The sequence below is a fragment of the Penicillium solitum genome, assembly GCF_028829755.1.
Source record: "Penicillium solitum strain IBT 25940 chromosome Unknown utg000004l_segment0_segment0, whole genome shotgun sequence".
In the NCBI taxonomy this organism is placed as follows: Eukaryota; Fungi; Ascomycota; class Eurotiomycetes; order Eurotiales; family Aspergillaceae; genus Penicillium; species Penicillium solitum.
The window spans coordinates 1776588-1802885 of record NW_027072124.1 but is presented as its reverse complement, the minus strand read 5'-3'; the positions used below and the strand labels follow the sequence as shown (position 1 = coordinate 1802885).

General features: G+C 48.8%; 9 protein-coding genes across 9 annotated transcripts; 5 read left to right on the top strand and 4 right to left on the bottom strand.

Annotated features, from left to right (window-relative positions):
- Positions 1–282: 282 nt before the first annotated feature.
- N7455_006693 (isopenicillin N synthase family dioxygenase) lies at positions 283–1495 on the top strand (the record flags this gene model as incomplete). The annotated part of the gene is made up of 3 exons (XM_040958391.2): positions 283–661; positions 738–1384; positions 1445–1495. The coding sequence occupies 3 exons, from the start codon at positions 283–285 to the stop codon at positions 1493–1495; spliced, it is 1077 nt and encodes a 358-aa protein (XP_040811265.2).
- A 78-nt stretch (positions 1496–1573) lies between these two features.
- On the bottom strand, positions 1574–3251 carry N7455_006692 (transcriptional regulator family TF; the record flags this gene model as incomplete). The annotated part of the gene is made up of 3 exons (XM_040958366.2): positions 1574–2115; positions 2194–2411; positions 2482–3251. Coding segments are annotated over 3 exons (1530 nt in total), but the record flags the coding sequence as incomplete, so codon positions are not given.
- Positions 3252–4072: 821 nt separating this feature from the next.
- On the bottom strand, positions 4073–5908 carry N7455_006691 (MDR family MFS transporter; the record flags this gene model as incomplete). Its single annotated transcript, XM_040958342.2, has 3 exons — positions 4073–5448; positions 5516–5596; positions 5641–5908. The coding sequence occupies 3 exons, from the start codon at positions 5906–5908 to the stop codon at positions 4073–4075; spliced, it is 1725 nt and encodes a 574-aa protein (XP_040811179.2).
- A 2210-nt stretch (positions 5909–8118) lies between these two features.
- On the top strand, positions 8119–8618 carry N7455_006690 (uncharacterized protein; the record flags this gene model as incomplete). Its single annotated transcript, XM_040958315.1, has 2 exons — positions 8119–8311; positions 8395–8618. The coding sequence occupies 2 exons, from the start codon at positions 8119–8121 to the stop codon at positions 8616–8618; spliced, it is 417 nt and encodes a 138-aa protein (XP_040811190.1).
- A 203-nt stretch (positions 8619–8821) lies between these two features.
- Positions 8822–9799, bottom strand: N7455_006689 (putative FHA domain protein SNIP1; the record flags this gene model as incomplete). Its single annotated transcript, XM_040958276.2, has 1 exon — positions 8822–9799. The coding sequence occupies one exon, from the start codon at positions 9797–9799 to the stop codon at positions 8822–8824; it is 978 nt and encodes a 325-aa protein (XP_040811227.1).
- A 217-nt stretch (positions 9800–10016) lies between these two features.
- On the top strand, positions 10017–10934 carry N7455_006688 (J domain-containing protein; the record flags this gene model as incomplete). Its single annotated transcript, XM_040958372.2, has 1 exon — positions 10017–10934. The coding sequence occupies one exon, from the start codon at positions 10017–10019 to the stop codon at positions 10932–10934; it is 918 nt and encodes a 305-aa protein (XP_040811195.2).
- A 1757-nt stretch (positions 10935–12691) lies between these two features.
- On the top strand, positions 12692–18322 carry pkhB (putative sensor histidine kinase/response regulator; the record flags this gene model as incomplete). The annotated part of the gene is made up of 3 exons (XM_040958343.2): positions 12692–17806; positions 17858–17971; positions 18029–18322. The coding sequence occupies 3 exons, from the start codon at positions 12692–12694 to the stop codon at positions 18320–18322; spliced, it is 5523 nt and encodes a 1840-aa protein (XP_040811246.2).
- A 3583-nt stretch (positions 18323–21905) lies between these two features.
- N7455_006686 (KxDL motif-containing protein) lies at positions 21906–22780 on the top strand (the record flags this gene model as incomplete). Its single annotated transcript, XM_040958273.1, has 3 exons — positions 21906–22213; positions 22358–22510; positions 22699–22780. 3 exons carry the CDS (start codon positions 21906–21908, stop codon positions 22778–22780), a joined length of 543 nt encoding a protein of 180 aa, XP_040811172.1.
- Positions 22781–23612: 832 nt separating this feature from the next.
- Positions 23613–26232, bottom strand: N7455_006685 (AAA family ATPase SEC18; the record flags this gene model as incomplete). Its single annotated transcript, XM_065605407.1, has 4 exons — positions 23613–25484; positions 25532–25847; positions 25898–26044; positions 26141–26232. The coding sequence occupies 4 exons, from the start codon at positions 26230–26232 to the stop codon at positions 23613–23615; spliced, it is 2427 nt and encodes an 808-aa protein (XP_065461261.1).
- Between the last annotated feature and the right edge of the window lie 66 nt (positions 26233–26298).

Here is a 26298-nt window from a genome sequence, read left to right as displayed (position 1 = left end):
AACACCACTCTCCCAGAGAGGCGCCGACGATGCTATCTCAAGAGAATTAAAAGTCAAAACAAATGTAACACATGTAACGGCCTATCTCAGCTTATCATTTCAACCAACCACATTTGCATGTGGGCGTATGGAGATTAGCCCGGCGATTGCCGTCGCAACGCGTCCTCCGACGGTTATCGCTGGATTTGACCCTTTGATCTTCCAAGGATATTGCGGGGAGAAGAACCATGGATAAATTCACGAGCATCCTCGACTTGGTATTGGCCATCTATCAAACTAATCATGACAACCCTGCTCGAGTATACTCAAGTCGAACTCTTGACACTCAGCGGTCCAGAATTCCGCCGGGTATCCACTGCTCCTCCGCGGCCGCCAACGGAGGATGAAATTCCGATCATAGATCTCGCTTCTATCGACAAGGATCTGGAAGCAAGAAAATCCCTCGCGTCCAAAGTCAGAGCAGCGGCCGAGAGCACGGGTTTCTTCTATATCAAAAACCACGGGATCTCAGAAGAGCTCATTGAGAATGCCTTGTCCCAAGCAAAAGCTTTCTTCGACCAGCCTATCGAAAAGAAACAGCTAGCATCAAGCAAGATTCAAAAGAACGCTGATGGATGGCATGGGTTGGGGACTACCCAAGTCAACAAAACTGAAACAAGGGGTAACCACCCCCTTTTCACTCCCACCTGGGCATGCATATCCTGGTAATATTGCCAATGACTAACAAACGTTCTCAGATCGCAAAGAAACATTCTCTCTGCGGTACAATCCCAAGAATGATCCAACTGTCTCCGACCCGGACAAGCTGTCCGGTGACAATGACTTTGCATGGGAGACAACAAGTCATCTCCCTGGATTCCACGAAACGACAATTGAATTCTATCAGCGCCGTCTCACGCTCGCGCGCAAGATGATCCGTATCTTTGCGCTCGCTCTGGAAATGCCGGAAGACTACTTTGATGCAGTGACCACTAACCCCGGTGCAGACGGGCTTTACGTACATTATCCAGCTACCCCAGCCGACGCGGTTGAAGAAAACAATGGGGATGTCGATGTCGGTATCGGCTCGCATACCGATATCCAGTGCGTCACTCTTCTGTGGCAGGATATGTCTGGCGGTTTGCAGGTCCTGTCTGCCAGTGATGAGTGGCTCGATACTCGGCCTATAGCTGGCACACTGGTGGTTAATATTGGCGACTTCCTGCAGCGTCTTTCGAATAATAGGTTCAAGTCCACCGTGCATAGGGTTTATAATCGGCAGCCTACCTCCAGGTACTCAATGCCTTTCTTCCTGGGCTTCAATCCGGATTCGGTTTGTAAGGTTGTGCCTTCGTGTATTGATGAGACTCATCCTGCACTTTATGAGCCTATCTCTTGTGGAAAGGTAAGTCTTATCCCCATTTAACCTTATTCGGTATGGGACGTAGCTAACCTTCACGTCCAGTGGCATCGCAACCGACTTGAACTCTCACACGGAAAGCCTATTTCTGATTGAAGATAATATTTATTCGGAGAGATATGTATTCCAATTCAAATTACTGTGAAATAATAAACAACGCCCCTTGTATAGATTTCAAAATTGCTGCATAGAACCATTCATCCCGTCCCAATCAGAAGCGGGCATCGAATCGATGAACCGAAATGGCGCCCAGTCTGCGACCGAGCCTGGGTATGAATAAAACGTGTCATCGGGAATTACTGCTGCCTTCGAGTCCAAAACATCCTTTGCCTTCTTCTGCACAACATTCGTTGCCCAACTAAATACTCCCTCAATGCTCTTGGGAATCCTCGCCTGCGTCCGAACATCTTCCATCAGTGTATATGTTGCATGCACGTCAGGTATGCTCGCACAGTACTCTGCTAGAGTGACGCCCGCATATGCGGTGAGCAGATAGTCGTATGTTGGTCTGACAAACGGAGTCTCAGCGGTGCAGAGGACAAAAATCTCTCTCAGTACCCGCTGAGCATAACGAATAACAGTTTCGGTCAGCTCGTTTATACGCTCGTTGCGCATCAGCGCGTTCGGAGACGTGGATTGGTTCTGCTTTGCCAGTTCCCAGCGAGATAAAATTAGGGATGCGCAAGAGTGTGCCCATCTCAGTGTATTGGTGCCTTCTGTGTTTGAAAGTCAGTACGGAAAATAGTACACCAGCACGCTTAAAGTAACCAGCACGCTTAAAGTAACATGCTCACCTCCAAGATATTTGCGTCCCCATCTGTTCACGTTCTCCCAGGCCTCCGGCACTGAACTGACGGTGTGATAGATGGCTTCGTACAGGTGAATATAGAGCTTGAGCTCTGTGGCAATGATGTGGTCGAATGCTTCAAAGCCGGGGTATTTGACAATCTCTGTCCACTGATGAAGACGGTCGCATGAAACCACTGATGGCCGACCGGTGCCAATTGCATATCTTGAAATCTAGTCAGTTTTGATGCCCATTCCAAACTGATTTTACCATTGTAACTTTGAAGAGTACGTACTTCAGATGTACCAGCGACGCCTGAATCCACATCCGGCACATGTTCCGATTTGTTTCATCGTACAAGCCCACGAGCGACACAAGCTCAGATAGAGGAAAGCTAAGCATGCAGTGGGTGATGGTTGTGCTGCTCATCAACCAGCTATCAATATACCTACCACCTGGCACTAGAGGCCCAAAACTCCAGGCACTGAAGATAAGCATGGCGTGTATGGTAGAGATATCAATGGGTGTATCCAAAGTCTTCATGCCCAAGTGGGTCTTGACCAACGTATGAAGGGTTATGTGCAAGTTGGTGCGGTTTAGACCGGCCGTTGCTCGGATTCCTGCTAGAAGACATACGGCAAAGAGCAGCGGATGGTTCTCCTTGAGATCCGTCAGGGTCTCATTCGGAAATGGGTACCATGATGCTATCTGCTCGAAGCCGTGCTGGAAAACGCTGGCGAAACTGTCCGAGTCCAAGCCCATCTCGGTCATATTTCCACGGAGCGAGTCGTTCTCCCCGGTTGTTACGGGCTCCGTGATTAGACTCCCAACGTGGCGGACCACTGTGATTGGTGCTGGTTGGATGTCGGTGGTTGCCGATATGTCTGTCTCTGAGGGGACGTGCATAGTGGCTTTGCTATCATTGATATCCTTTCGCGGGAGTAAATTACTATTCGTTCCGTGCATTTCATTGGCAGGATCTCTTGTCATTGACCGGTCATTGCCGAGAAGGTGGGATTTCAGTAATTCTTTCATCTCAGAGAGTGAGGCTTCGATGGCATCAAGTCTGGTGCTTATCGGTTAGTAATCGAAGCGTCGGTCTATACAAGCGGAATTAGAAATACAATACCGGTTTGCACAATGGCATCCAAGATGCTGGTCAGAAGTCCTCTCTGGTCTGCCGATAGACCTTGAATCCGGGCTAGTGATAGCAGATGTGGATGGAAGAGAGCATTCAAGCCTATTCGTTGTCCGATTAACCCCCCATCAATCCTCATAAATGATGGGATTATATTAGGCCACCAACCTTAGGGAGATGCACCGAGCACATTGCCTCGAACCCGGAAGAACTTCGCATCGTGTCTTCAAGCGCCGACACGGCTGGCAGGACAAAATCCGTCGCTTGCTTGGCATTTCATAGAGTGGAATGTCCCATGGGATGATATGATATTGTGAAGTCAACCTGAAACTCGATGTTCTCCGCTGCTTATCTGGGGTTAACGGGACGCTAAGACGTATTGGGTTAGATGCCCAGGCTGGTCAGGTCCCGAGGTCCACGGGTGGCAGTTTAGGGTTATCACTGGCCGATAAGCAGAGTTCAAAATGTTCCAAGGTTGGGATTTGATAGTGCAATACAATGAGCTATATCTGAAAGAAAAGTGAAATGACATGTTAAATTCGTTTGATACGTACATGCCATTGAGCAGGAATTTTTCATTTCCGTCGGCCTTTGCACTTTGAATCGAACTGTCGATAAAGGCTTGGGAACGATCACTCGCCCCAATGATCCAACCACAAGGGTTGTAGAGTCCAGCAAAGAAGAGTTTAGGGCCCTAACATAGGACGAAACCTTCCCAAGCTGGAATGGAGAAGTTGCCTATGGAAAATCATGCGGCTCCTCCCGGCGCAAGCTTCTTTCCCTTAACACTTTTCCACTCCATACACAAAGCGCCGATCATGCTGATAGAAGCCATAGCTGCACCGACAATGAAGGTCTGGACAAGGGCGTCATTATAAACATGGAGGATTTTAGGTAGGTCATCCTTGTCAACAACACTTTGGAGGCCAGTGGCGCCGGCCTTGAGGATCGAAGCCACATCCACTTTGGGGGCGTACTTCGCGAGGTACTCAAAAAGCTTGTTTCTGAAAACGTTGTTTCCGATAGAAACAAAGAGAGCACCACCAAGAGTCTGGGCGAAGACGACCATAGCTGTGCCAGTGGGTACGTCAGCAAGAGGAAGGACAACTTGAACCCCGATCAGAGATTGCTGCATCCCGGAACCTGCACCGGCGCCGGTAATTATCTGATAGCCGATCCAGACAGCTTTAGACGTGTCTGTGTGGAACATGCTCATCAGACCGTATCCGATAGCCAGAAGGATTGAACCGAGAATCATAAAGGGTGTGTAGTAACCGATGTAGGTGATAATGATTCCCACCATGAGAGAGGTGACCACCATGGAAATCAACATAGGCAGGTTCATGATACCTGAGCTGACGGGACTGGCGTTTTTCACGGCCTGGAACCAGAAGGGTAAGAAGTAAATGGAGGAGAGGAAGGCAGCGCCGACGCAGAAACTGTAAAACACAGCAGACCAGACAGTACGACGTGAGAGAATGTGTCGTGGCACTGTAGCATTCTCTTTCTGGGTGTACTGGGCAACTGAAAACAGGACAATGAGAACAGCAAAGAAGCAAAACAACACAATGATGCGCCAGCTATTCCAGGCATAGATGGTGCCACCCCACTGCAGAGCTAGCAACAAGCAGACAATGGCAGGGAGGAAGAGAGTTGTACCCATGGGGTCAAACTTCCTAATGCGCTCCGCCCATGTCGTTTTCTTGTTATGGTGGTCGGGGGCAGGGAAAAAGATTGCAATCACGAAAACAGTGACAGCTCCGACAGGAAGATTGATGTAAAAACACCAGCGCCATGACACTTTGTCGGTGAAAAGTCCTCCAAGTAGAGGCCCAGCCACGGATGAAATGCCGAACATGCTACTGATACAGCCGTTGGACAATGGGCGCTTCGCTAGGGGGATTGCGTGGGCGACAATGATGAGCGAGCCCGAGAAAATACCCGCAGATCCCATTCCCGCAACGGCACGGCCCATAATAAGTGTCAGGCTGCTGTTAGCCACGGCGCAAATCAGACTGCCCACCTCAAACACTCCGATGGCGGTGAGGAAGGTCCATTTGACATTGAAAAAGGTGTAGAATTTTCCGAAAATTAGCTGGAGCGAAGCTGTGGCGAGAAGGTATGCTGAAAGAAAGTAAAGAAAATGATCAGTTCTCGTCCATCGTCGAAGTTGCCTCGCAGTTTAGCGTACCACTTCCATACCAGCCGACATCGTCAAGGCTGTGGAATTGGTCTGTAATCTTTGGAATTGCCGTGGCAATGATGCTGTTGTCTGCAGTGTAAGAGAATATGTGTTAGCTAGGCCCTGCAGTTTACCTCCAACCTTGGAAGGTTCAAAAGACAAGGAAAATATAAACATGCCAAGGGCTACCAAGAAGACTCCCAAACACAACGCTAGTGTAATCAAAGCCAATTTCAGACCCTTCGCGTACTCAGTTCCCTCAGAGTTTGGGTTCTCAACGTTGAGCTCAGGCTTTTCAGCTTGGGCTACGTTTTCCTGCTCACGGGAAACATCGCCAACCAGCGCGTTCTCCCCCTCTGGATTAGAAAGGTTAACGTGACTGGAGATTGCTGTAGACTCCATTTTGAGTGACTTTGTACACTGAAGGTCGAGGCAGTAGAAATGTATCAACTGAAATCAGGGTGCGGGAATAAATAAAAACAACAACACAGGACGTGTTATTTTGATGCGTTGAAAGAGAGGAAGAGAGGAAGAGATGGAAAGAGCATAGAGAAGAGAAAAAAAAGAAAATCTTCCTCCTGGGCTACGCAGGTTAGGTACCCCCAGGGCTCAAGGCTCCAAGGCTACATACCTAGGTAGAATCATCGCTGACATGAGGCCCGGAACCTTCCAACGTTCCAAACTTAGACAACATTTGAAAGCTGCTTTTCCCCCTCTTGGAAGGTAAATTGGATCAATTGGATCAATTGGATGGTTGTATTCGGTTTAGATTGCTTGCGAATTATATATACGGATATCTAGCAGTTTGTGGTAAATGATCTCAATTGTCAATATCCAGGTCTAAGGACGGAAGCTTATGAGGCCGATTATTGTTTTATTGTTTTTAACATATGTCTATAACACTGTACTAAAGTTCTATCTAGGTGTTATCTACGAGTTGTCTACGAGCCTTCTGGGATTTTTCTATTTTAAATCCAATTATACCGAAGCGAGTTATCTATATATGGTTGGTTTCGTCACCTGTAGACCTGCGCTAACCTTGGAAGCCCGAGACGTTCGCGTGTGCTTCAGAAGAACCAAGTACGCATTCACGATCATCACCACAGGAGCTTGATCCAATCCAAGTTTTATTTACTAGGTTTCCAAGCTACCAGACCTACGCGCCAGTGAATGGAAATATATATGTAACTATGCATTGCCATTCTGGATATCATTTTGGTGTCTTTCACTTCTTGGTCAAAGTTTTGCCAACGGCTTAGATCCCAGGGTCGCACTACGGTGTATACTTGCAAATTCGGTTGGGTAGGACAACGCAAATTGACAAGTTTGACGTCAATGTTATTTAAGTCTGATTTGTTGTAAACGACTGCTAGCTTAGATCACTTATGATGAGACCTCGGACACTATTCAAGTTAGGTTTGCCCTATATTTTGTGACAAAATTAATCCCTAATGCAATACTTTTATCACAAAAAGATATATACACCGCTATATCCTACCTTATTAAAGTACAATACCAATTTGCTTGGATTCAGGTGTCATATTTGAGTGATGTTTCATAGTATCATGAGACTCCGAATCATGGCCAAGTTGGGTTTTCCCTAAACTTGAGACAACGCTAGGGTGCATTGTTTTGATCGCACAACATCCCAATCGAGATCCTGGCACATGGAAGCACAATCCCAAGTATTTACCCAGACACACTCCGAGTGACGAGACCTGTGCATCGAGAGTTTAACGGTAGCAGCGGGCCGGTCCTGGTTCCGGGATACAGAAACCAGCTTGACTTCGGTCATATATTTCGGAGTATCTCAAAGTCTGAGTTCAGGGTCCTGCCCCCTTCTATCTAGTCATCCCATCACATTCAGATAGTTAGTTGTCCTCGGGTGATATGTTTGGAGATCTGTTCGAGTAAGGTACATGGCAGTGTGCTCTAGAAATGCCCACTGTAGCCAGCACAGAATATATCCTATACTGGTCCGTGTTTTACTGAAAATTTCATACCTATTACACCGATATCCGTGCCTTGAATACACCTTTGTGGATTTCCGAAGGTGATGATGAATTGTTATTCTTCATTTTCTTAATTTTAGAGCAGTTGAGTAAGTTGTTCTTGATATACTACGAAACTATATATCACTAATATCTATTATTATTTTTTATGCCGTCAGCTTGTTGTCTAGCAGTTATTGGGGCTCTACCTATCCTTGTTGGCCGCTGTCGCCCACATCTCTCTACATCTATCCAGAAAACAAAAGGACACCAAAAATGACATAACTCGAAACCGGATTTAGATGTGCATAAATCCCGTGACCAAACAGAATAACCTGATTAGGGAAAGAAACCTTGAAAATCAGGCCAAGACTGACTGTCAATCGACGTAAGAGATGAGCTACATACTCATGACGTCGTCAAAACCAACTTAACAGCTGGGGCGATCAAGTAGAAACCAAGTATGATACGCCGACATTTTAAAGCTCCAACCTATTTAAACAACCTACTCGGTATTAATCTGGGGAAACCTATCAAATATTTCATCCCTTATATTCCAATTCACCCAAGCTATCGGAATCTTCTGCCACACTACTACATACATCAATCATATCCAAAAACATGTCCGCATCACGATTCGCTCCTCTCCTGAGAACCCGGGTGGCGGTACAAACTGCACCTGGCTTCCAGGCAATTCGATCCATCTCAGCTACAGCCCCGTGCAACAAGGGACCTGTGGATGCGACAAAGGAGACATTGAAGAAAGCGGACCGGACTGTGTCTGATGCAGCAGTCAAGGGCATCAATACGGGTGGTATGTCTTCAATGGGATCTCATTGATCTACATGACTTCGATTCAATGTGCAGAGACTGATGCTAACATGACTTTGCCAACAGAGAAAGCCGCCAACAAGATTAAGGATGCCGTTGGCTCTGGGGCCAAGCAAGCAAGGGAAAAGGGGGAAGAAGTAAAGGGCGAGGCATCCGAGTATGCAGGCAAGGCGAAGGGTGAGGCGGCCCAGTATGCAGGCAAGGCGAAGGGCGAGGCGGCCGAGTATGCAGGCAAGGGCAAAGGCAAGGCGGAAGAAGCACTGGGCGAAGCTAAGCAGAAGACAAAGTAGGCGATGGGCCAGATGAAAGTGAAGGCCAAGGAGCTCAAGCGCCGCATTGATCAAAGGCTTGGACCTTGTCTACCTGCAAAGACCGGGTTAAGCTTACATCACTTATGATCCGAATTGTAATATTATTTCCCCATTCCGTTCATCAAAGTTGGTGTAGCCCGTAGCGCTTTCAATGCTTTGAACACAGTTGGAAGCGTCACTCTTCAGCTGGGTGGCAGCATGAGAACGTATTCGCGAGAACTCAGGCCGAAGCGAATGACGTCCTTGTCCATGACTTCCACATAGCGACCACCGGGGATGGTCTCTCCGTTGACGCTGGATCCATTTGCACTCTCAAGATCAATAAGATAAGGCTTGACCTTGCCGATGCGATCGCCGTATTCATTGCGCTTTTCAACAAATCGGAATTGTAGCACTGCATGTTGCTTCGAGCAGCTGGGATGGTCGAGTGGGAAGTCGACCACCAATCGCTCGCGACCGACCAGCCAGCAACTCCGTTCACTCAATTCAACCGTTTCCAGCAAGTCTTGCCCTTTGAACACATACATGCGCCAGGCTTCCTTGGAGGGAGGCTTGCGAGCTTCTGGAGGCTCATGGTATTTCAAAACTATTTCCGTACCACCCTGTACTTGAATTGTATTGCTTTCAGCTGCGAGTCTGCCAGTGGCGTTGAAATTTGGCTTCTGCTTTTCTGGCACTGGTGCATCTGAAGGGTGCGCCACATCGGTGAATGCATCGTTCTGCGAGGGGAGGGGACCGCGTCGTTCCAATGCTTGTGGTGGAGGGCTGCGTGATTTCTGTGGTGAGCGAGAGCGTGATCGCGTAGCACGATGTCTCCGAGATGATCGTCCTTCACCCTCGTAGCGGCTATCACGGTGTCGATGGGTGCGGTGTCTGTGTCTGCGGCGGTCTTCTCTGGCTGAGCTTGTTGAGCGCTCTCTGCGCTCGCGGCGAGGTCGATCACGATCAGTTCGGCCGCTGGTCCTTTCAGCTGGACTTCGGGATAATCTCCTTCGAGGGCTGTCCCGGCGAGAGCTCCGGCGGTCTTCATCGCGTCGTCTTGAGCTCGAATAGTGGTCGTCTTGAGGTGCATCTCGTCGTTGGCGTTCATGGGTCCGATCCGAGGGTGAATTCACGGAGCGTCGCCGGCGTTCGTGGTGGTCGTCAATGGACCCAGCCATTGTTGCGGTTGAAACGGGACTGCGGGGAAAGACAGGCGTAAGGATTAAAATGTTGGAGATCTTTGGATCAAAGCTGCCACACTTGTATGCACGTGACCATCCCCAAGCCTGCCGTTCCGAAGGACGGGAGCATCACCTTACTCTCTCTCGAAATAACTTTGAGACAAGAGTGCAACGGAGATTTTGACCGTGCTCTCTGAAGTGACGCCATGTGACAATGTTTAAGAAAATCAATATTTTTCATGGCAAAAGCCTGCGACTTTTGAATTCCACCGCGGTTTTCCCACTCTCTCGTTTCAACAACATCTCTCTAAGCTATGGACCGCAGGCACCATACAAAAACAGGAGATATGCCACCGAAGCAGAGTTCCCACATCAGAACTACTCATGGCCCAGTACTACATCTTTCACCCCTTATGATGTCTTGAATCTACCCCGCAGCGCGACGTACTCGAAAAGAAACTACTATGACCTCGTTAAGATCTACCACCCCGACCGACCCATCAAAGACCATCCTCTTTTCCATCAATTAACCGCTGAAACTCGATTGCAGCGATACCGAATTGTGGTTGACGCACATGACATCCTTTCCGATCCGGTCAAACGAGCGGCCTATGATCGAAATGGCACAGGCTGGATCCACACGGTACTGGATACAACAATAAAACCCGACTCACATGGACCAAATATCTATTCGAATGCCACATGGGAAGACTGGGAGGACTGGCATAACCGCCACCAAGGGCCGCAGCAACATGTTGTTGACCAGCGCACCTTCTCTCGGCTTGTAATCCTCTTGGTGTTGTTTGCGGGCGCCCTTCAAGCATCCTGGATCGGTCAGATGAATAATGGCGTCACTGACCGACTCCGTGAGGTCAATGAGAAGTCGGCGCGCGTTTTACAGGGCCGCAGAGATAGCACCGTCAAACAGATGGATTCAAATGATGCGCGTGTGCAGGGCTTTCTTATTCGGAGAGACCCCACAGGCTCGGGTGTGAAGGACCACGAACAAATGGTTTATCAAAGGGAGTTGAATCCCCGGCGCGGTTTGGATGAGTCCTCCCAGGTTGGTAAAGATAGCCGAGACCCTGTACAGTCAGTGGACTTAAAGTCGGAACCTTCGGAGTTCCCCTAGTCCTGTTGGATGAGCGTATGATTGTATAGCCTTTTGACTTTTTACGTGGGTTTCTGTATTTTCATAAGCACTTGGTTGTGGTCCTGGAGACTCACCTGCAATTGTTTGGGGGTTGTACCTAGGTAACGTTGAACATATTCCTAGACTGATAGGTAAAGTACATTTCAATGAATCTCAACTTCAAATTATTATTTTGCCAACAGAACATTGGAAGCAACATATTGTTGATCAGAGGTCTCATTCATATAGATGATTAGACGAAACTAGGCATAGCGCCACCCGAAGCTCGAAGAAGAATAAGGGATAACTGCATATGTAGCTAGAGAGCCTAGGCTGCATATAAGGGAGCCAGCCAAGTGTGGTCGGAATGTGTATATTATGTTAAATGACAACCGGAGAATCTCATTTGATGCTCACATACGATTTAAAGCTAACAATATGTATTGTCAAATTAATTAAAGTATAAAACATTGCCCCAGATTATTCATTTCGCTATTAAATTTTCCTACGGAAAAGGGGGGCTTTGACCGTCGATATTCCCACATCGAGCGCATTTGGCGCCACAGAGGCCCCGTTGACGTCGGCGGGTCGATCCCCTCGTTCCCAGGGGGGTTAGGCATCTGCAAGTGTGACAATGCATTTGGCCTCTACAATACCCCATTCCCCGTAAATCTGAGGCTGAACAAGGGGGATAGGGGTTTTGAATTCTCTGATCTAGACCGCATGAGAACTTCTCCTTCGATCCGGAAGTGCCACGAGTCGCCTTTTGGAATGTAATTGAAGGGCAGACACCAAGATACATATCCATGGATGGTCATGTGCCCTGTGGATACATTTCATAAATATTGCCAGTGTACGGAGTACACTTTCCCCGGTATAAAAGGGAGAGATTTGGATTTGAACGAACATGATCATTATATATTGTGTACTGTTCACCGGAGCCCCGAGTACAGGTAATCCAGGTACATATGTACACCCACCACTGCCTGGGCCAAAATATAGGGCTACGTCACATTAATTTCTTTTTTTAGTTTTGAAAGGGGAACAGGTCGAGTGTAGATATATATATACAATACTGTACATATAATAAGAAAGAGGAAAGCAAAAGCGATTATAAAGTCAAGTGTTGAATACTATTAATGCATATATATAATAGTCTATATAATAAACACCCTGTAATAATATAAAGTAATAACCGTATATATATGTTGTCTATAAAAAAAAGCCAAGTTTTTATTTTCCTACGTCATAACCCCCCCCCAGGTGCATCACGCCCCCAATCCACTTTTTCCTTCCTTCATCCACTCCCATCCACTCCCATATCGATCCAAGCAATGGGCCTGGTACAGTCTGTGTCCCTAAGTTCTCACACTCTCTCTCGAACACCTCAATATATCGGTTTCCCCCTCTTGGATACACCGCCTTAACCTTATTCGTCTTCAACTTCATCTCTTATGATTCTAAATCCAACTCTCACCTCATATTCTAACCTTGGCATAATCTGTTTTTTATTTCCTTGGTTCCCTTAACCACCCCCACCCGCCAACATCTGACCTCCCCCATTTGCGCCCTAGGTCAAGCCATAAACGCCTCACATCGTTCCATCCCATACCTCAACCTACGACTATTGATATCCTTTTATACCCTTTCCCTCCACTCGCGGAGGTGCGAGAATGGGGGATGTCCATAGTAGGAGGAGTCCTCCATTCCCTTCGCCAACAGAAACACTTCCACCCGCAGTGCCCCAATCTCATCATATGCAGCCTCTCAGATCGCCTGGTCATCGCCCCCCACATGGGCACCAATCCCAAAAATTGGTGGATGAACTGGCGGATAGGGTAGATGCTCTTGAGAAGTCATCTCTCCAGCCATCTCGGTTATCGCGCGGTGACTCCACAGAGCAGGTTATTGGTCTAACACCCATCACCGAGGACGCACGATCAGAAGCCGAGCGACAGGAGGATCAAGGACGGAGTTCGCATACCCTCAAGGAACTTCGAAAGCAGATGGAAGATCTCCTTGTATACCAACAGATGCAGCAAACCCAACCACTTCCGTCCCAGAGTCAACCCGTCTCCGCCCTCTCGAATGATACCCCAAGAAAGAGACGTTTGCCCAATACTTCGTCCAATACCTCAACGGAGGCTCCAGCCCCCATCGTGCATACCTCCGCAGGCTCGGCAGGTTCAGCAGGCACAATCAAAGGTGTCCAGACAGAGACACCTTCCGATCGCAAACCAGCGCACACGCCATCGTATCCTTTCCCACATATTCCACACATCCAGAACAAACCAACCAAAATGGCGATTGAACCAACAGCGCGTGGGGGACCATTTAGACTGAAACTCCCATCTGAGAAATCTCAATCGCCAACACCAACCTCCCAAACTCTACCAGAACCCAAAGCTTCGGAACCGCGTCCAACCTTTCTGCCCGCTCACCATAACCAAATCCAGGAAGATCCGAATTTTGTCAGTCCCAATTTGTATGATCTGACACTTCAGCTGAATGCGGATTCGGGACTCGAAGCGTGGTGGTCCAACCTCATTGACATATTGCAAACGCATTATGGGGCTGAGCGGGTGTCACTCGCTGTCCCTGGAGATGTGACTGATTTGGAGAACGTACCTTGGGGACAAAAAGCAATTTTTAACCAGAACGTTGATACATCGTTGCATGAACTTCAAGCGCGTCATACGGAGAAGGGACCATCAGCGGAGGCACATCAGTCACGCAAAAACGTCACGCAACAGAAAACCGAGACAGTGTTCCAGCAGGCTAAAATGCCTGGATCTTCCCGCCCATCTTTATTATCTCGGCACTCATTCGCTGGGTTTGATAAAAACAAAGGCCACACCCCCCACGAGCCCAACCAACCACAAGTTTCGAAGATAAATGTCAAATCCGAGAAAAAGCACGTACACATCGCTTCCCCAAACCCACCATGCACAGATCGTCTGATGGGCGAGAACCCCGAAGCCAAGCACGATACAATGGACAGTCTCCTCGGCAGTATGCGGCAGGCTGTCTTCCCCATACCTAGACCATTGGAGGTAGAGCTAGACCCTCTCATCAAGCGCACGGGTGTGGTTAGGTTATTTGGGCGTACCCGTCCCACCATCTTAACACGTGAATATACAGAGAGCGCGCAACATCCACAGCGTTGGACCGAGTCCGCCGACAGTCCAAATGAGATGGTTCAAATTACTCCTGATGTCGATGGTCCTGGTGACAGGGGAACTGGGAGTGTACCGATGCAGCAAGGCCTCGGCGTCAGTGGATGGAAACAGTACGATGAATACGAGCAGATTCCGCAGTCTCCGTGGTCTCAGTCCCCTGCTCCTTCGCCCGCCCCTCGCACACATGCAGAACACAATCCGTTCTTCACAAACCATTCAGTCGATGAAGAGGCTTTCTCCAAACATCCACCTTCACACGACTACTCTAATAATCTTCCACTAGAGGCCATTGGGATCGATCAGTCCAAGACCGTTATCCACATCCCTCTGTTACATGGTGGTCACTCTAACCGGGATTCCTCATCGACATTGAGATTCCCTGTTGCCGTCGTGTCGATGTTGTGCACAATAGTTCCATATCCTCCTAACCTCAGGCAATCACTTTCATTTCTGATGGCGCATTTGACGACTTCCTTCTGCTTGGCTCAGCGATATAGCCAGCTTGAAAGACAACTCTCATCCAAGGTTGAAACTCCCCGCTATGGTCATCTTTTGGGTCTCGGGGGCACTTTCTCGGATGCAAGCAGTGAGTTAGAGCTTGTTGCGGGATTAAGCGGTCACGTCAGCTACTCCGCGGGGGACAACAACAACCCAATGTCCGCGCATACGAGCATCACTAGCCCTAGTGATCGTTCGTCTGTAAAGTTCAGTCCTGCTGTTTCTGCTATGGGGACTCCTGGATTTGATCTTGGGCATATTGGATTCGGGTCCGCAAACCAATCTCCCGGTGTGGCTTCACGATCGGGCGGAGAAGCTGCTGACAGCTACTTCAATGTCTCTCAAAATAAAAACGTCCGAGACAATGCATCCCAAAACAGACCACGGCTCCTCAAGTCGAAGACCACCAACATTGACTCATCGACGCCAATTTCTCCTGACAAGGTGGCCTGGAAACCAACCACGAATGATGACACCAACCTACATGATCAACCCTTTTACGTCGCATCACCACTGCAAGACACCAGGCCGCACAATGCCTTTTCGCCAACCCAGCAATCATCACGTCAAGCCTCTACAAACTCGTTGTATGCTCAACTACAGCGGGAGCTCCCGCGCCCGTTCACTGACACGATAGCCCAGCTGATGCTTAATTCGATCCCATTGCATCTCTTCCTGGCAAAACCACAGAGTGGTGAGGTGATTTGGACCAATTCCAAGTTCGATGCCTACAGAAGAAGTCAGCACCAGGAGCAAAAGTTTCGCGATCCTTGGCAGAATATCCACAGCAGCGAGAGTGAGCATGTGCATATCAAATGGGCTAATGCCTTGCGCACCGGAGCACAGTTCACAGAAAGAGTGCGGGTTCGAAGATTCAATGATGAATCGGCATATCGCTGGTTCATTTTCCGGGCCAATCCGCTGTTATCATCAACAGGAGAGGTACTGTACTGGATTGGCTCTTTTCTTGACATTCATGAGCAGCATATTGCTGAGCTTGAGGCAATTCAAGAGAGGGAAAAGTTTGCCATTGATGCAAAGTATCGTGCATTCTCCAACTCGATCCCACAGGTTGTGTTTGAGGCAACAGAGAACCGCGGATTGATATTCGTCAATGAGCAGTGGAATCTGTACACCGGCCAACCCCTCGAGGAGGCACACGACCTTGGCTTCGCTAAACATGTTCATCCTGACGATCTCGAAAAGTGCGGTGAACTCTCCCTCAACAAAACCTCCCCGAACGTGGACCGAAATGAAAATGATAGCGGGCCTTTTGAGTTCATGGTCGGATCAGCTCTTGATGAACTTGTGAGGCGTGGCATTGCTTCTTTGCAGCAAGACGAAAATGGCCGTGTATTCTATTCCACCGAGATCCGCCTTCGTTCTCGAGGTGGCGATTTCCGGTGGCATTTGGTTCGTGTAGTACGTGTCAAGACCAGCAGTTTCGGGAGCGAGGAAGCCTCCTGGTACGGAACATGTACCGACATCAACGACCGCAAAAACCTCGAAAGAGAACTCAACAAGGCCATGCAGCAGTTGAATCACCAAATGGAGTCCAAGACAAAGTTTTTCAGCAACATGTCACACGAGATCCGAACCCCGCTCAACGGCATTCTTGGTACTATTCCGTTCATCCTGGATACGCAGCTTGATAGTGACCAGAGGCGAATGCTGGACACCATCCAGAACAGCTCCACCAATCTTCGCGAGTTAGTTGACAATATCCTTGATGTTTCCCGCGTCGAAGCTGGCAAGATGTCAATGGTCAAATCCTGGTTCCACATCCGATCAATGATCGAGGATGTAATCGACACCATCGCCTCACGAGCGATCGATAAGGGTCTCGAAATCAACTATCTTATAGGCGAAGACTTGCCATCGATGGTGATTGGAGATCGGTTCCGAATTCGTCAAGTCCTGATCAACCTTCTCGGAAATGCAGTCAAATTCACCGCCCAGGGTGAAATCCACATCTGCTGTGACATGTATCGGGATCCATCTGCAGATCCAAACGACACCCAGGCATTCATGAACTTCGAGGTCGTGGACACCGGAAAGGGGTTCAGCTCTCAGGACGCGGAACGACTGATGCAAAGATTCAGTCAGCTCGGAGAAAATGGGACACAGCAACATGCAGGTAGCGGCCTGGGGCTTTTCCTGTCGAAGCAACTCGTCGAAATGCATGGCGGCAAGCTCACTCCTAGCAGCAAAGAGGGCCAGGGAGCAAAGTTTTCTTTTAACGTCAAGGTCGATGCTCCTCCGCCACCCTCTCCTTCTGAACAGCCCAAATTGATGCGCCAGAATTCAACTGCTTCGAGAAGGCCCGCAAAATCCAGAACAACCTCTTATCAACAGGCACCACCTCTAGCTCCCAGAAACTCCGACTCATCCGGGAAAAGCTCTGATACCACCCTTTCTGCCTCGTTGTCAATTACATCCTCTGCTCTCCCGACCCCAGATATTGGCCCCGCGCCCCTGCCGCCTCCATTGGAGCAGACAACCGCTCTGGGGAATCTGCCAGATGCAGTCTCGAACCCAATAGTCCAGCCTGCCGTCACAAAGCCCGGCACACAGGGCGGCGTTGTGTCGCCTTCGTCTCAAGCATCTGCCTCTCCGGATACACCAATAGGACCAGTATCTGTGCCCGTCCATGGTCCTTTCTCCATCGTAATACTATGTCCGCTCAAAAACTCCCGACAAGCCATAAAGCAGCACATTGAGCAGGTCGTCCCTCATGAGATTCCGTTCAAGGTCACAACATTACTTGATGTTGATGAATGGAAAGATGCGATGCACTCTGCTTCCGATGCCCAACCTTGCACACATCTTGTCTTGAACCTCCCAACTGATGATATCTTGGAGGTCATTCAAAACATGTCAGACCCAGCCTTGGATCCCGCGCCCGTCATCGTCATAATTGCAGACCTTTACCAAAAGCGTCAAATCAGTTCACGGGTCAAAGAGCTAGCAGCTTCAGGAAAGCAGGTTTTTATTGTGCCAAAGCCTGTCAAACCTTCTGCTTTCTCAAGTATCTTCGACCCCAAGAGCAAGCGCGAGCTGAGCAAGGATCGGAATCAAGACATGGCGCGCGAGATCAATAACAACTTCAAGACTGTCTCCAAGATGGTCAAAGAAGTTTTGGGCAACAAGGGTTATCGAATCTTGCTCGTCGAGGATGACGAAACCAATCGAGATGTAAGTTTATCTATGAGAACGTCGTTGAATTGATTGCTAACTCATATATAGGTCATGTTGAAGTATTTGGACAAGATCAAGCTGATGTCGGAGACCGCATCCAATGGACTGGAGTGCACTGACATGGTGCTCTCTAAAGAACCGGGATACTATTCTCTCATCATCGTAAGTTTTACTGTACACCCTTTCTTCCCCCGCAAAGCTAACCGCGTTGGTTGGTAGTGTGATATTCAGATGCCTATCAAGAACGGTTACGATACCTGTAGAGATATCCGTGACTGGGAACAAAAGAACCATTACCCACAGATTCCAATCATGGCTCTTTCAGCAAACGCAATGACAGATCAAATTGAAAACGCTGCCCGCGCAGGTTTCAATGACTACGTTACCAAGCCGATCAAACACAATGAATTGGGCAAGATGATGATGGGTCTTCTTGAGCCCGGTCGCCCACTCATGCTTCTGCGAGACCGTCTTAGCCCAGACCAACAACAGACCATCGCTACTCGCCGCTAGGGACTTCCCCCGGGTCTTTGCCTGCCCTAGCCACCTTCACCCCTTACATCTTGCTGCTTTAATAGCATGTCTTTGTTTTAATATTCCTGTTTTCTTATATACATATATAGCCAGCCGTATCCCACCTCTCCGGTTCTTGCATTTGATATTTTTGTGACGGATCACGGAGTGACGTTTTGGTGGTTCATTTTCGATGGAAATGTCTTTTTGGATTTGGTGGATTGCACAGGAGAGCCATTGGAAGCTCGCTAAACACGCATAAAGCGTGCTCGTTTACATTTCAGGGCTGATCTCACCATTTTGGAAGTCCCATTGCGACATTTGCATTTGCATAGGGCCAGGAGGGCATTTATCCTTCCCTCGTTTTCTCTACTCTGTCCATTCAAGAGTACAGATGCCCTCCGCCCTCCGGGCCTGTGCATCGTGGCGTCAGTGCTCTAATTCTCTCTTGATTTTGGGTTGACCAAGCAAGCAGAATCCCTCTTGTTTTTGTTTCTTTTTGGCCTTTCTTTACTTTCTTGTGATACCAGATTATGAGCGCATGGCACCTATCTATTTTCTGGATCTGTATTTGTTAATAATCCCATTCTTTTCACTTTCCTTCTCTGTTTCCTCTTTCTTTTCTGGGGTTCGATATCCTTTCTGCTTTGGCGTTTGGACGGTGCATGGAACATGATGCCAGATACTTGGGCTTCTCATGGGTACTTTTATCTTATGGGCGTTTGCAAGGTTGACATATATATCGTAATTGGATCACTTGCTAGAAGATAAAGCAGCCCAGATCTCAATAGCGAGTGCCGTCTTTATCTGCGTGTATGATAGTAGGCGAGGTTAATGCGGACTACTAATATGAACCATTAAATATGAATAAAAGAGGCCGGAAAATACTCCAATGAGGTGCCATTAGGCACAAGAGGTACATTGTAAAGACCTTGGGATACCACGGCGTTATAAATCAATGTAAAGTCAACGACTAAACCAATCAGAAATAGTATACGAGATATGAACTAGACCCTATACTACGGAGTAGAGTGACAATTCCCAAAAAGGGAAAGCGAGTGAGTTGGCCATGGCGCATGTGGCGGTGAAGGAAGTAGAAAATCCCCGCAACCCCCCACTTGTGCGCTGGAAAAATAATAAACGGGTTGGACTTGGATTGATCTCGGATTGGTTTGGATTGATTTGACTGCAATTTGGGATTTGAATTCAAATTTGGCGTATTTGAAGAGGCAAAGGTTGTGAACATGGTCGATTCAAACTTGGAAACACTTCACCACATACACTACCCGGGTAACCCTTGATAAGAACACATTAATTGAGCGCCATAGTCAATAAAAGCAGGCACAGATACAATTATTCTCAATATTCGGACCAAAACAGCGGGCTCGTGTGACATATGCAAGGAAACTCTGTTGGCATAGTACCTATACGGAGTATTAACATTGGAAGGATCAAAGCAACACGCCTTTTGAGTCTGAAGCCCGAGTTAAAGGAGGGGCGGATCAGGACTGAGTTGGTGGAAAGACTATGACGAAGAGCGAAAGGATTAGGGGGAAAAATGTATGGCCCATTCCAAGCCGAAGTGTGCACTGCGCGTCATTAGTTGCTGTGCTGCCCGATGTTAACCTGGCCGAATAAGAGATCGAGTTCAGCCATTTTCAGCATAAAGCAACATGAATGGCACCCCGGCAATATTAATCGAATCGGTGGTGTCACAGGGTTCCTCGGTAACATTGTGGGTTGACGGGGCATATCGTGAGTCGTCAGGCTGTAAGGCATGGAGGCTGGCTTTTAGGCACAGTGAGGCATCAACAACCGGGGAGAAAAAAGAGAACAAGGAGACTTAGAGTCAGCAAGGCAGATCCAGATCCAGTTTAGAACACCCGGACCTCGAAGGATGTGCCCTGCAGTCCCATTTCCTTCCCACCTAGTTGGGCCTGCGTGGTGTTCATGTCAGCAAGTATCTGGGACCAATGATGAAGGGTCGTGGGCGGTACAGTATTTTCTCATATAGTATTTCCGACGGGGCTGGCCGGATGGCTTCCCTTTATCATACAGGCCCCATAGCTATCGTCAAGCAAGTCATCGGCCAGCTGCATAGAGTGGGGGCTAGCTGCGTGCTCTCTTCCCACGTTAATAGGCGTCTAGAGCGCTTGTCGATGCAGCAATTCTCTTTGTTCTGCTGCCAATGGATATGATGGCTATTGGTGGATTCGTGCGAGAAGGGGGGCTTTCTCGTCGTTGTGCAGCAATAACAGCCGCATCCAGGCAGACGAACAGAGGGACAAGGATCAATGTTCACTTTGTGTTTTTTGACTTCTTTGTCTTGTCATTCGACCTGGAGTTATTAAGCATTGGTCACACCACTTTGCCTTTTTGCTCATATATTGCCGGGATGATTCTTGTTAGAACCTTGCAAAGGAAGCATGGGCTCACTGATTCGGGAACAGTTTCGAATGCCAATCTTTCTCACGGTCCTTTAGTTCATGCAGTGATGTCCAACAATATCCGTGTGACCTGAATTGAATGCAGCGATCCTTATTTTTGGGCTCTTGGGCTCCGATCCCAAAGATGATGTAAGGCCGCGAGACATTCCGATCTTTTGGGTTTTCGCAGAATGGCGTATTTGACCACAACTATACAACTCCAACGTTTTTATATGTATAAAAAACTGATAAACTAACCATCATGTTAGACTTGGACGGTTAGAGGGGGAAATATGTCATACCGGTTCTTGCGTAGTTCGTCTTATCTTTGGGGCTTTTGTTGAACGAATCAACCTTGATCGTCCTCTTCCCAGCCCCCGAATTTTTGAAGAAAAAATTCAGTCTAACGGGGACGAGGGCGGGAAAAAAGAGATAATTATGGGAGATGAGAGAAAAAAAAAAGTCATGAAAAAGTGGGCGAAGGAAGGACGGCCAAGGCGATATTTATATCTCACCTTCCCACCAACTCCACCCATCCTACCCTCTTCAAACCCACCTTCCATGTCCTTTCTAGTCAATTCCTGAATACCTCCAGTCCACGCTTTGGCCCCAAAAGTTAGACCAGGAAGAGGGGCGTAGATCGAGACCGGATTTGCACCACGCCGCCACGGAATGGCGGAAACCCTAGTGGAGGAAGGCTGGCGTCCTCGACCAGACACATTGAGTCTTTTTTCCACTCTGAGCGGGGTCAAGGCGGTCCAAGAGGCAAATCGGCGGGCAGATACGGAGACATACGTGCAGACGGAGCTCGGGGATTGGAGGTACAGAGGGAGGGGTGCGAGTCAATGTGCCCCGAGTGGTCCAATGGCTCCTTCGAGGCCTTCGCAATCCTTGCCATCATACTCGCCTCCACCAGGATGGGAGCATCCGCCGGACAGAAGACTTTCCGCGGAAGGTTATAAAATCCCCGTCTGGCCCGGGGGAGACTGTCCTTCCTTCTTCTTCCTTTCCCATCACTCCGAGTTAGGCCCGTTTGCACATTCTTCCACATCCTTCCCATCTCCTTGATTCATCTTACTTCACTGAAGTCCACTTGAGCTTCATACTTCTTCTTTACTCCACTGTAACACTTGCTGTTGTTGCAGTCAATCGTCGCCATGGCCACCCAGCGTCACTATTACCAGCCTGCTGCCTACCCATACCACCATGCACCCTCCAAGGCGCCAGCACCAGCATCTCTCTACCCAATTTCCAGAGTCTCTGGCTCCCCACCAGACTTCTCTGATGCAAGCACCACCGCCGGCAGTCGTTCCTCTGGCGGGCTTACCTTCAGCTCTGCCGGCGAGTACGACTCCAGCTTTGCATCGTACTCCGGCGTCGATGTCGTGGAGGTCCTGAGCGACCGCATGCAAGACGCATTTGATCCAACACCATTAGACAAGGGTCTAGCACGACAAGCGCAGACGTGAGTTTCCCTGGAACACTTTCCCGACATTCGCAATTCCACCCCCGCAGCGACCACCACCAGGAGATGGCACTTCACAAAACAAGCCCGAGAAAGATATCCCAAGTTTCACAAACATCATGCTAACAGCGCCTACACGCGCAGATCTGGGCAGTTGAACGCAAAGCAGCAAGAACTCCTCGAGCTACAAGCTCTCGCGCAACGCCGACTAAAAGGCGCACGAGCGAATTTCTCCGAAGGCTTAAAAACCGCACGAGAGACAAAGCGCGACCTGGAATGGACGCAAAAGCGCGTCAGGTAAGAAAATCCACCCCTAGAACCGGGCAATGTGGTACGATGGACGTACAAGTTCCGCTCCGCTCCGCGACAGGGGCTTCCGCTCCGCCGGTGTGAGCTTGGCACGTGCACGTCGATCAGCGCCGTGCCTGCGGCATTAGCGCCGATGAGTATGCTTCTAGAAGGCTGACACACGCGGCTGGAAATAGTGCCCTGAAGACTAAGGCCGAGAAGGCCCATCCTGATGAGTACCGTCGTTCTTCGAAGAAGTACGCCTACGATGACTACTGATTGGGCCTTCTTTGGGCTGCGATGGGCTGCTTGATGACTGATATGATGGGGTAACCCCCCCTTGACATGGAAAAAATTGGGATCTTGGGATGGATGTGAGGTTATTTTTGGATCTTTTGGCTTTTTCGTTGGGTTTGGCGCGCTTTGGATTCTTTGGTTGGGTCTTTGTGTATATCTTGGATAGGTAATTTGTGTCTCTTTACGTATAGTAGAGAGGGTTCTCTGAATGGTATTGGTTTTACCAGTTTTTCCGTATGGCCTAAGAATCGCTGCCTTGTAGGCCTGTAATACGAGGCCTTGAAGTGTGCCTGAATCTCTCTGGGGTTGTAGAGCACCGTTGACAGTCGTATGGTATGCTGTTGTGTAACTGCGAGTTTGACGTTGAAGACTGATGTATCTGGCCTGACACGCTAAAACGGTTGTTCCTTACATGTAAAATTCAATACGAGCTAAGTAAACGCTGAAATTAAAAAGGAGTTTAGATACTCGGTCTCTTGATTTATATAAAAGACCTGTAGTGTTTTGGGCTTGGGTGCCTGCAAGTAGTCAACATGACAAACTAGCATGACTCCAGCCTCTGGATGAACATGGTGCCAATCTGAACTAAAATAATAATTTCGTCATACGCTAGAACGATATTGTGTCGTGTATGCCATTTGTTAGTTCTCATAGAATGTGCTGATCAAATCTTTGACTGGACGTTTGCGAGAAATAGACTTGCAAAGATACCAACAGGAGAGAAACAAGGATTGTAAGCAGCTATATACTTCAGGACTAATCTAGTTACAATCCCAGGTGTACTCAGCAAAAAGAACGCCCATTATAACAATGTTTACTGGAAACTCTGTTCCTCTTCAATAGCGCGGTTGATAACGCGAACAAAGCGGCCAACCTTGTCAGAATCCTGTTTGGCCGTTTCAATACCCAAGAGGACCTTCTTGATGCCGACGCTCAAGCGCCCGTCATCCGCAAGTCCACCGACTGACTCAAGAGCTTGCGCAATCTCTTGTGCGTCAAATGCACCGGATTTGTCCATGACGAACCGTAGTTCACCGAAAGAACTAACATTGGGAACCATGATATCCGAGTCGAAGGAGTTGTAGATGTCTAGCTGCTTCATCAAGGCACGCTCAGTGGTCGTGGCCAGAACCAACAGACGACGTCCGTGAGTTGGCTGCTTTCTTAGGAAAACCATGAGAGCTTGCAGCACGCTGTTGCTGAAGCGAGGACCAATCGGCACCCAGTCGATGATGCGCTCGATGTTGTCAATGACAACAATACTTGTAGCACTCTTGTAGGCGCTGTCAAAGATTCGGCTGATGTGTGAAATCTTTGCTGTCTCGCTAAAGCCAACCATGTCCTCGGGGCTGATCAACTTAACGAAGGGGAAGCCGGAGTCAATAGCAATCCGTGCTGCCAGGGCGGTTTTGCCGCTGCTAGGAGGACCGTGGAGTAGCACAGAGAACAGTGGAGTCGACTCAGCCACTCCAACTTGCTTGACGAATAACCCGCCTTCCCGCAGGATTTCGCTGATAGTCGGGGAATAGTCGATAATGCCGTATGGAATGCGGCTGGACAGCTCTTCCTCAGACACACCAAAGGCAGGCTTGACTTCATCAAGAGAGTGGAGGAAGTCGGCCCGGTTGACCTTCATGTCTACCACGTCCTCATTGATACTAGCCATAGTACCGACTTTGACATGGCGGGAGAAAGCAAAGGACGAAGCAGACTTGACCAAACCTGCAATTTCAGCACCAGAAAAGTTCTTGGTCAAATGAGCAAGCTCGGTCAAGTCAACATCCGTATCCATGACATTATTGTTTCGCATCTTCTCGGTGTGGATGTTGAGAATCTGGCTTCGACCATGTTCATCGGGGAGCGAGATTTCCATGTGCACTTCCAAACGACCGGGACGCAGCAAAGCCTCATCAATCATGTCCATTCGGTTGGTCATACCGATCAACAAGATGTTGTTCAGTTGGTCGACACCATCGAGCTTCGAAAGGAGCTGGTTGACCACGCTGTCGCCGACGCCGGTGCCACCGCCAGCTCCGCTACCACGCTGCTTGCACACTGCATCCAGCTCATCGAAGATGATGATATGGAGACCACTCTCGTCACCCTTTTCTTTATACTCCTTCTCGGCATCCGCAAACATCTTTCGGATGTTTTCTTCCGACTGACCCACGTACTTGTTCAGAACTTCTGGACCGTTGATAATCTTGGGCTCCCTAGCATTAAGCATCTTTCCGATTTGTCGAGCAATGAGAGTTTTACCCGTTCCTGGAGGTCCATAAAGCAAGAGACCCTTAACGTGCTGAATACCAAGTTTCTCGACCAGACCAGGAGGGAAAATGCGAGAGGCGAAAGCACGACGGAAGATCGTACTGAACTCAGAGTCTAAACCACCGATACCCATGTCCTGGAACTTGAAGCCTGGTTGGATGATAGAGTTGGCTGCCGGGCGGCGGTTAGATGGCTTCACGTTGATGCCGGTCTGAGTATCCTTAAAAAAGTTGAGTTGAGTGTGCCGTGTGAGAATACCTCTGGCCGTAGGATCGGTCTCGACTTGTCCAGAACTAAGATCAGCCTTCTCTGACGTCAAATCAACCCGCTGAACGGTCTTGACCTGTAGTAAGAGCGGGATGCTCTTGTTATCCATCAGAATTCTCTGGCCAGGCGAGAATAGTTGGTTCTCAAAGTTCTGGGGTTTGTTAGCATGTATTCAGGACTGGGATGAAGTCAACATACCCTGATCACCGCCTGTGCCAATTCATCCTGGTCGTAAGGAGCTTCAACCCGCTTCTTGGTAGATGCGAAGCTGACTTCAACATCCGCGGAGCCTAGGTAGGCCTGGCCGCCTTGGCTAAACGGATCGTACAGCTGCACCTTGATGGCATCTCTCAATCCGATGTTGGCCCATGTTCGCTGAGGGTCCGACATGCTCATGTAACCGGGAGGGAAACCATCGAGAGGGCGGGCGGAGAAGACGAAGAGGTCATTGATAAGGAGGAGAACGTCGGTGCCATCTCTTGAAGGTGGGATGTCCTGCGGCGAAACAGCGACGCTACTGTGTGTTAGTCCCCAAGAGTAATAGGCCCGCCAGAGAATACTCACAGGTTTCCAAATGTGTAGTTTTCGTTCGGACTCTTACTGGGATGAAGAGTCCAAGTCTGGCCTCCACCTCTTTGTCCGGACTGCATCCTGGAAGGCATCTGCTGCTGCGGCGGTCTCCCTCCTGGTGGAGGTGGGCCTCCGTAACCCCTTAGATCATCATACACATCAGTCATCGGCACATCATCATCACAGATCCGAGCTGCATAGCCTGCGCTGGACGAGGGGGAGCGATCGGTATCATACCGTGGGGGTGCTTGGTTGGGGTTCGGGTGACCCTGCGGGGAGGGTTGTCCGCTGGAGCCGAACGGATTCGGGATATTGCCACGATTGAACATGATGAACCGATTGATTGTCGCTAATCACAGAGGTTGAGGTGAGAATCGGTAAAGCTATTGTTTTAG